This window comes from Lipotes vexillifer, unplaced genomic scaffold, assembly GCF_000442215.2.
Source record: "Lipotes vexillifer unplaced genomic scaffold, Lipotes_vexillifer_v1.1 scaffold21, whole genome shotgun sequence".
Taxonomy (NCBI): domain Eukaryota; kingdom Metazoa; phylum Chordata; class Mammalia; order Artiodactyla; family Lipotidae; genus Lipotes; species Lipotes vexillifer.
In genome coordinates this window covers 1,590,504-1,599,515 of record NW_006774065.1, presented here as the reverse complement: position 1 = coordinate 1,599,515, position 9,012 = coordinate 1,590,504, and the positions used below count along the sequence as shown (strand labels likewise).

Genomic DNA, 9,012 nt, shown 5'->3' with positions numbered 1-9,012 from the left:
CTGCTGAAGGGGTTTTGTAAAAGGATTGGCCTTCCCCTGGCCGAGAGCTTAGTTGTGGATGATAAGCACAGCCATTCTCCTCTGAAGTCTCCCGGGAGGACTGGGTGGTCCCCACTGCATCTAGTGCTCGCGGCCTCCCTCCCCCCATCGCAGGAGGACCAGGGCGGCCTATGACTCTAAGCCCTCTGTCCCCTCTCTCAGCACTTGCGCCTGCGTGGAGTACTATGGAAAGGCTCTGGAGGCCCTGGTGAAGGGCGTGAAGGTAATGTGCATTCACGGAAAGATGAAATATAAGCGCAATAAGATCTTCACGGAGTTCCGCAAATTGCAAAGGTGGGTTGGCTTCCTTGGAGATGGCGGATCTCCAGCCACTCTGCTCTTTTGCAGGTTGCTCTGCCTCGAAACCCTCACGTGTTTCCCTGGCACTCTCTTCCTCCTCCAACCTGGTTATCACATCTCTGTATAAATATCCAGAGCCCCTGCCCTCTGTCCTGACCCCATTACACTTTGCTACACTGACTTCTTTACTTATCTGTCAACTTCCCTGCTAGGTTGTAAGCTCCATAAGAACGGGAACCTGTGTGTCGTGTTCGCTTCCCGGTGGGGCTTTGGTAGCTGTTTGTTGAATGACGGAACAGACAGGAGCAACCCGTTAAAGGCTGTAGATCGTCAGCTGGTGGCTAGGCTGTAGGGAACTTGTGGCTCTAGTGATCATAACTTGATTCTGTTTGTGCGTAGAAATAATACTTCTCTGTGTTTCTTAATCATTGAGCCTTCTGGCTATGTTAAAAGCAATCTTTTAGGCAAAGTGATAGAATTGATGGATACATGACAGTCTGAGAGGGAAAATTTCATTTGTTTTTTTTTAAACGGCTGCAAAAGATTAGACCAAATACTGTGGGTTTTTTTTTTTTCCCCTCAATGGAAATATGCTAATTTAAAAAATCTTTTCAGTGCTTCCTCCCCACCTCTTTACAGATTTCACTAAGAACTTGTAAAGTCCTAGAGGTTCTTAGAAAGAAAAATCAAAATGTTATTCCTATATATTTGCTTCTGTGAGAGATTCTGCAACCTGTGTTATTAACTGTCATCCCTCAGTAAAGACTGCTTGATGGTGGGGGAAACAGTGGACTCCTTACTCAGCGTGGTGTTTTCTCATTTTCTAGTGGGATTTTAGTGTGCACTGACGTGATGGCCCGAGGAATAGATATTCCTGAAGTAAACTGGGTTTTGCAGTACGACCCTCCCAGCAATGCCAGGTACAGCATGAGAGAATGTTACCCCCTCTGTCTAGGAATCTAGGCTAATGAAATAGGAATCCTGAGGAAGAAAACATAATGATGGTTGTCAAAACATTACGAAATAGCAAAAATAGGGGAACTGGTGAGTTATCATTGATAGGTCAATAGTGATACTATATTATCACTGAAATTTCAGTCATTTTCAAATACCTTTTTTTTTTTTTTTTTGCGGTACGCGGGCCTCTCACTGTTGTGGCCTCTCCCGTTGTGGAGCACAGGCTCTGGACGCACAGGCTCTGGACGCGCAGGCTCAGCAGCCATGGCTTACGGGCCCAGCCGCTCCACGGCATGTGGGATCCTCCCGGACCGGGGCACAAACCCGTGTCCCCTGCATTGGCAGGCGGACTCTCAACCACTGTGCCACCAGGGAAGCCCCCTCAAATACTTTTTAGTAGATCTTTTTTATTTATTTATTTATTTTTAAATTTTTTGGCTGCGCCACACAGCGTGTGGGATCTTACTTCCTTGACCAGGGATGGAACCCATGCCCCCTGCACTGGAAGTGCAGAGTCTTAACCACTGGGCCATCAGGGAAGTCCCTTAAAGTGCTTGCAGAAATGCACATGATAGAGTGTTTAAAGGAGAACAGTATATACACCATATATGAAGATGTCAGTTATTCTCTGAAAGCAAGCATATATTCCTGATAAATGCCTCCAAACATAGGAAAGCAGCTGTAAATACAAACTCCTAAGCAATAGTTGTTACTTCCTGGGGGGGCGGTCCTCATAGGTCACTTTTATTTTCTTTTTTACGCTTTTCATTGTTTTTCAGATTTTCTACTGAGACTGCGTCCTCCTACCTGTACCATCAGATAGGCATAAATTTAAAAAGTTTCATAGTTCACAGTAAATGTCTAACAGAACCCTCTCTGGTTTGCACGTGTACTTTAACAGCCAGCTCTTCTGTAGCACTAATCAGCGGCGGGTTGGGATGGAACTCCTCGGGTCATTTTAGGTGCATCAGCCGTGCGGCTGCAGGCCTGTGCTCTGCTCGGCCACCGTCACGTGGTGACCATGTTCCCGCCCCTTGTTGTTCACAGTGCCTTTGTGCATCGCTGTGGCCGCACAGCCCGCATTGGCTGCCGCGGCAGCGCGCTTGTGTTTCTCCTTCCCATGGAAGAGTCGTACGTCAGTTTCCTTGCAATTAACCAGAAAGTAAGCTGTCTTCCTTTTTCCTACGGAATGTCCAGTGCTGGGGTAGTTGAAAAAGTTCTTTTCCAGCAAGTGGGGTCCAGAACTTAGATTAGGGGTTGCAGACACACAGGGTCCAGGCTGGTGATGTCTGTGCGGGAACCTGGCTGGCTTTATGGCTGTGGAGAGGCTCTGGGGTACGGCCACTGCTCGGCCCCAGCTAAGTATCACTAGTTGGGAACATAGACCTATGTTACCATACTTTCCAACCAGAAATCAGGATTGTTAGGTGAAATCTCATTTTAAACTTTGCTTTAAAATTTTTAAAATAATTTCTGGACCAAGTAAAATACTTTGCTTGGATTTGGGCTTCCAGGCCTCTGCTTTAAGATTAAAATGGATTGTTCTGCCTTTGGTTTTATTGGCACTGGCTCTTATGGGGTAGCCTTGGGGATGAGGTGATTCCAGCCAGAAGTGACGCTGTGGTCCCTGTGCAGTGCCCCCTGCAGGAGATGAAAGTCCAGGAGAACACAGTAGACCTCCTTCCAAAGCTCAAGTCCATGGCCCTGGCTGACAGAGCTGTGTTTGAAAAGGGCATGCAAGCTTTTGTGTCGTACATCCAGGCTTATGCAAAGCATGAGTGTAACCTCATCTTCAGATTAAAGGGTAAGTTGGACTTCTTCACATAATTTATCTCCATCTGAAACACCTGATGGTTTTAGAAGTATTACAAGTATGAAACTGCTTTGTTTTATAAAAATGTCAGGCCTATGCCAGGGTTAATGTATTCTAAACATTTAAAAGAAAGTCTTCCTGGGAATTCCCTGGTGGTCCGGTGGTTAGGACTCCGAGCTTCCACTGCAGGGGGCATGGGTTCGATCCCTGGTCAGGGAACTAAGATCCCATGTGCTGTGCAGCGCAGCCAAAAAAATAAATAAAAATAAAATAAAAGACAGTCTTCCTTGGGTTTGAGTAGACAGAGAATACACTGGCTGCTGAGTACTCCTTTTTAGTAAAAATGTAATTATTTTAATTCTAATTAAAATGAGCCCATTAGATCATTTAGGTAGACAAAATTATATTGCTGTGAATGTTCTGTGGGTTGATGCTTATAATCCTATTTTGGGTGTGCTATCTGCAATGTTTTGGTTTAATCAGATCTCGATTTTGCAAGTCTTGCTCGAGGTTTTGGCCTGCTGAGGATGCCCAAGATGCCAGAGCTGAGAGGAAAGCAGTTTCCAGATTTCGTGCCTGTGGACGTCAGTACAGACACCATTCCATTTAAAGATAAAATCAGAGAAAAGCAGAGGCAGAAGCTATTGGAGCAACAAAGAAAAGAGAAAACAGAAAATGAAGGGAGGAGAAAATTCATAAAAAATAAAGCTTGGTCAAAGCAGAAGGCCAAAAAGGAAAAGAAGAAAAAACGGAATGAAAAAAGGAAAAGGGAAGAGGTAAAGTTTGCATTTTTATTATTGAAATACTCAGCTTAGAATTCTGAACAAGTTTCACTGAAGTGTAGTATATAGTTATCTTCTAATAGGAATTGCATAGGACTCTCAGATTTCTATACTGCCTTGGTGGCTTGGGTGGGGAATGCCCTGTGTTTGTGGAAGCTGATCTAAGAGCAAGTAGTTAGTGATTAAAAATTGCTGGTTTCACTTAGAACACTGCTGCTGAGAAATTCAGTAGCTTGTTGATCTCTTGTGCACTCAGGGTTCTGATATCGAAGATGAGGACATGGAAGAACTTCTTAATGACACAAGGCTCTTGAAAAAGTTTAAAAAAGGCAAAATTACTGAAGAAGAACTCGAGAAGGGGCTGTTGACAAGTGGCACAACATCAGTCAAGACAGCAGATTTGGGGATCTCAGATTTGGAAGATGACTGCTGATTCCTGCCGCTCAAGCGAAATGCACGAGAGCAACGGGAATGCCAGGAGCTGCCCTGCGCTCACAGATAGCTTGTGCTTGCGTCTACTGAACAGCAGAACTTCAGCAGACGTCTGGGAAGAACCACCTCTCCCAAAGCTGCTGTTGCAGACGGCGGAGATGTGAGGGGTTTCACGCTCATGAATATTTTATGAAAAACATACCAGCCTTTGGAGTCTAACAGAAGAAAATGTAAATTAACTGAGTGTAAATAACAGATGTCAATATTTATTTTGATGGGTTACTCAAAGAGCTCATTTTTTGGTGGCTATTTTATACTTATTTTTTAACATAGAGATACTGATGTCGACTTGATTTTAGGCCTTTAAAAATTCCTCAGTGTTTTCAGGCACCTGATCTCCCTGAATGTCCTTCCTGGACTTCAGTTCTCTCTTTGATGTACTGTGTGCAAAACACCTGCATAGCCCCTAGTACTGTTTTATTGGTGAGTATCTGAAAAACAGAGGAAGCAAGTCATTCTGGAGAAAATTATTATGCCTTCTGTTGAATAAACTGTATTTCATTCTAATTGTGCCTTAAGTGTGTGAAGGTGGCTGCATAGTGTCTTTACCAAGATGGACAATACATTTGGGCCTGGGGTCAGCTTGCAGTACCGATGCAACGCCATATCAAAATCTTTCATACAATTTATTTGAAAAGATGCTGAACTGTTCCCAAGAACAATTTTAAAAAAGCTGTTTAGGACCCAAACATGTTTAAATTCACATCTTTCCCAGATACAGAATTAAAGTTTGCAAATATTCTGGAAGGCGTCTTTGTAAGTGGTGAGGCGTGCAGGATACTCCTGCCAAAGACGCTGTTTCTCCCTGTCTTGGGTTCTCATGTTAGTTTCCACTCTGTTTGGCTTGATCCTTTTTTGGAGATGACAGCCCTCAGCTCATGTTCACTGCTGGAAGCCTGATGATGCAGATTCAGCAAGTGTTTCCTGCCTTTCTCACACAGCACCGTGTAGCCTGCGTCCTGGGTGGCTGTTGGTTGCTGGAGGGGCGCCTGGCTGCAGTTAGGACCCCTGCTCTCTTAGGCCTGCATGGCTTTCATTGATGCTTCTGGCAGATAAGTCTGGAGTGTGGGGAAGATGAAGGGAGGGGGACGGGGCACATCTTCTTTCATCAGTCAAGTAGCCAATAATCTAACTTGTATTTCTGGAAACTGGAAATGAATGAAAGTGTCTGGAAACCATAAGCACAATTTAGGTTGGGTTCTAGGGGAACCATGAACATATTTTAGATGGGGCTGAAATGAATAAAAAATTCTCCAAGATGTATGGTTTTAAGTCCTTAGTCGATAAAATTTCATAAAAAACAATTCAGTTTTGGCCTGGCTCATTGAGGGGCCAAGAGGCTGCTCCCAGCATCAGCTGTTCGCCGGCAGGAAAGGGCCCGGCGGTTACAGATAGAGCTTGATGAGTTCGTCGCTGACTGCTGAAGGTGTCAGCACCCCCAGGTCTGTAAACAGCAGTGTGATTAAGGAAGGGGAGGTGTAGTCGACCCACGGGTGCTCCTCTTTGAGATCCTGTCCAGTCTGCGTGGACTTCAGAGTATCTGCCTTGTACTGAGGAGACAGGAAGCATACGTTAGTCTGCCCCACGTGTTCAGGGCTCTGAACTGGAGAGGCCTTGGCCTGAGCAATTAGTGTGCTCCTGCCTCAAAGTGCTCTCTGGAAATGGGGGGAAGCCAGCTGTGCAGCACACTGGCGAGGGGGACGAGTGTGGCTTGGGTGAGCAGATCATTAAAGAAAAACTTAAGCCACGTGTCCCCTCACCGGTGTGCTTAACTCCTCCAGACCTCTCAAGACAACCATTTAGAGCATTTATAGAGTGCTTACTAAGTGCCAGGCACTGTGCTAAGTTCTTCCAATGGATTATCTCAGAACTGTCATGACCCTTGTACAGATAACTGAAGTTCACAGAGCTTACAATGAAAGGACTTGCCCAAGGTCACATGGTTAGTAAGTGGTGGAGATGGCAAGTGAGCCCAGACAGCTGAGCCAAAACTTCGACTATTACCAGTTTCCCCTGCCTCCTTGGCCAGTATCTAGTGCTCAATTGAATGAGAGACAAAGACTTAAATTCTGGGGACAAATTAGGCTGTTCAACAGCCACCAACTTACCTTTGTATCCTGAGTATTGGAAAAAATAGCAGTGGGAAGTGAATAACTTAATGGAACATTCTTAGCACTGTGTTTTTCTTCAAAGGTTTCAGTTTAGACTCAGATACCCCTTCAAATATGTAAAACTCTTGCCTTAAACTTATCTGGGACATCTTGCTGGTTTAGTGGGAAGAGCCGTACAAACTTGAAACTTTCTGCAACAACATAAAAAGGCTTGTTCTGTGCTTTGGCACACACGGCCATCTGGTTGGTTCCAATCTGGGAAGTCAGAGAAAAGCGGAGAAGGGTGAGATCTTATAGCATATCTGAAGTGGAAGCAACAGAAAGTATATGAGTGAACGTAATATATGTACTTCTGGCTTTGGAATTAAAGAAGACCTTTAAAAAAGAAAACACGTTTCTCCAAAGATATACAAATGGTCAATAGACACATGAAAAGATACTCAAGATTCTTAGTCATTAGAGAAACACAAGTCAAAATCACAAAGGGATACTGCTTCACATCTCCTATGATGGCCATCGTTAAAAGAACAAGTGTTGGCAAGGATGTAGAGACATCTGGAATCCTTGTACGTTGCTCGTAGGAACGTAAAATGGTGTAGCTACTGTGGGAAACAGTTTGGCAGTTCCTCAAAAAGCCAAACACAGAAATACCATATGACCCAGCAATTCCACTCTTAGGTATATACCTCAAAGAACTGAAAACAGGAACTCAAATAGGTAATTGTACACCCGTGTTCATAGCAGCATGAGTTACAATAGTCAAAGGATAGAAACAACTCAAGTATCCATCAACAGATGAATGGATAAACAAATGTGATGTGGTACATTATGCAGCCATAAAGAGGAATGAAGCACTGACACATGCTACAATATAGACGAGCTTTGAGAACATCATGCTAAGTGAAATAAGCCAAACTCAAAAGGACAGATATTGTATGATTCCACTTATATAAGGTACCTAGAATAGGCAAAAATTATGGAGGGAGAAAGATTAGGGGATGGGGAGAGAAAAATGGGGAGTTTTGCTTAATGGTGACAGTTTGGGGTGATGGAAAAGTTTTGAAGACAGACAATGGTGACGGCTGCACAACAATGTGAGTGTAATTAATTCCACTCAACTGTACACTTAAGAATGATTAAAATGGCAAATTTTTATGTTATATATTACCACATACAACAAACTATCATGAAATCTTTCCATGTTAAGCAACAGATAAATTTTAAAACATTATACTGATGTCAAATATGCTCCATTAAAAAGAAAAACCAACCAAAAACTCAATTCCAGTTAAAGCATGTTTTGAAAAAATATAAATTACATTCTCCTAATTTACACAAATCAGTCTCCAAAGCAGGAAGAAATATGAACAAAATTTGACCGCTGCAATGGCTCATGGGAACTGGGAAGCCACTGGCTGCAGTGGTGGAGTCTTGAAGCTAAGCAGGGTTAGAGGAACGAATCGTTAACAATACAGTGCTAGCTGGATGTCTGAGGTCAGTGATGTACCTCCATGCCCTGAGCAAGGGCCTGTGGAGAACTGATGCTCCTACCTTGTTAATGATTCCTCCGTTTTCAACAACTCCTTCAGCACCAACGATGACAAGATCCACTTTCTCCATGATGTAGCTAAGGAAATTAAAAGCAATTTTTTAATGCTCCCTTTTCTTTGCTCTTCTTAGTAGCATCGTCGCCTGCAAAGATTAATACTCCATTTTCACCAAGGTAAGTTCCTCTCATAACTTTCTTCCAAAGAGCACTGAACTCATGAGACAACCCCTGGCACTGTTACCGGTTCTGCTACAGGGGCACCAAGACCTGTTTTGGTGGCGACTCTTTCCAAGATGGCGGAGGAGTAAGACGCAGAGATCACCTTCCTCCCCACAGATACACCAGAAATACATCTACACGTGGAGCAACTCCTACAGAACACCTACTGAATGCTGGCAGGAGACCTCAGACCTCCCAAAAGGCAAGAAACTCCCCACGTACCTGGGTAGGGCAAGAGAAAAAAGAATAAACAGAGACAAAGGGATAAGGACGGTACCTGCACCAGTGGGAGGGAGCCGTGAAGGAGGAAAGGTCTCCACACACTAGGAGCCCCTTCGCGGGCAGAGATTGCGGGAGGCGGAGCGGGGAGCTTCGGAGCCGCGGAGGACAGCGCAGCAACAGGGGCGCGGAGGGCAAAGCGGAGAGATTCCCGCACAGAGGATCGGCGCCGACCGGCGCTCACCAGCCCGAGAGGCTCGTGTGCTCACCCGCCGGGGGCGGGCGGGGCTGCGAGCTGAGGCTCGGTTTCGGGGTTTCGGTTTCGGTCGGAGCTCAGGGAGAGGACTGGGGTTGGCGGCTTGAACATAGCCCGAAGGGGTTAGTGCGCCACGGCTAGCCGGGAGGGAGTCCGGGGAAAAGTCTGGACCTACCCAAGAGGCAAGAGACCTTTTCTTGCCTCTGTGTTTCCTGGTGCGCGAGGAGAGGGGTTTTAAGAGCGCTGCCTAAAGGAGCTCCAGAGACGGGCGCGAG

At 45.0% G+C, this 9,012-nt stretch overlaps 2 protein-coding genes across 3 annotated transcripts in view; one reads left to right on the top strand and one right to left on the bottom strand.

Annotated features, from left to right (window-relative positions):
- DDX55 (DEAD-box helicase 55) overlaps window positions 1–4,645 on the top strand; it is a 15,723-nt gene extending 11,078 nt beyond the window's left edge. Inside the window, exons 9-14 of the mRNA XM_007448663.1 lie at window positions 202–333; window positions 1,167–1,259; window positions 2,344–2,458; window positions 2,932–3,100; window positions 3,593–3,885; window positions 4,148–4,645. Of these exons, the coding sequence (XP_007448725.1) occupies window positions 202–333; window positions 1,167–1,259; window positions 2,344–2,458; window positions 2,932–3,100; window positions 3,593–3,885; window positions 4,148–4,324 (979 nt within the window). The 3' untranslated portion in view covers window positions 4,325–4,645. The remainder of the gene's footprint in view (window positions 1–201; window positions 334–1,166; window positions 1,260–2,343; window positions 2,459–2,931; window positions 3,101–3,592; window positions 3,886–4,147) is intronic.
- Window positions 4,646–4,993: 348 nt separating this feature from the next.
- The window catches only part of EIF2B1 (eukaryotic translation initiation factor 2B subunit alpha), an 18,079-nt gene continuing 14,060 nt past the window's right edge, over window positions 4,994–9,012 (bottom strand). Inside the window, exons 7-9 of one of the 2 annotated variants that reach the window (XM_007448661.1) lie at window positions 8,046–8,121; window positions 6,624–6,749; window positions 4,994–5,933 (exon numbers count right to left, since the gene is read on the bottom strand). In XM_007448661.1, coding sequence (XP_007448723.1) covers window positions 5,769–5,933; window positions 6,624–6,749; window positions 8,046–8,121 — 367 coding nt within the window. In that variant the 3' untranslated portion in view covers window positions 4,994–5,768. The remainder of the gene's footprint in view (window positions 5,934–6,623; window positions 6,750–8,045; window positions 8,122–9,012) is intronic. The other variant, XM_007448662.1, reaches the window with a different exon arrangement.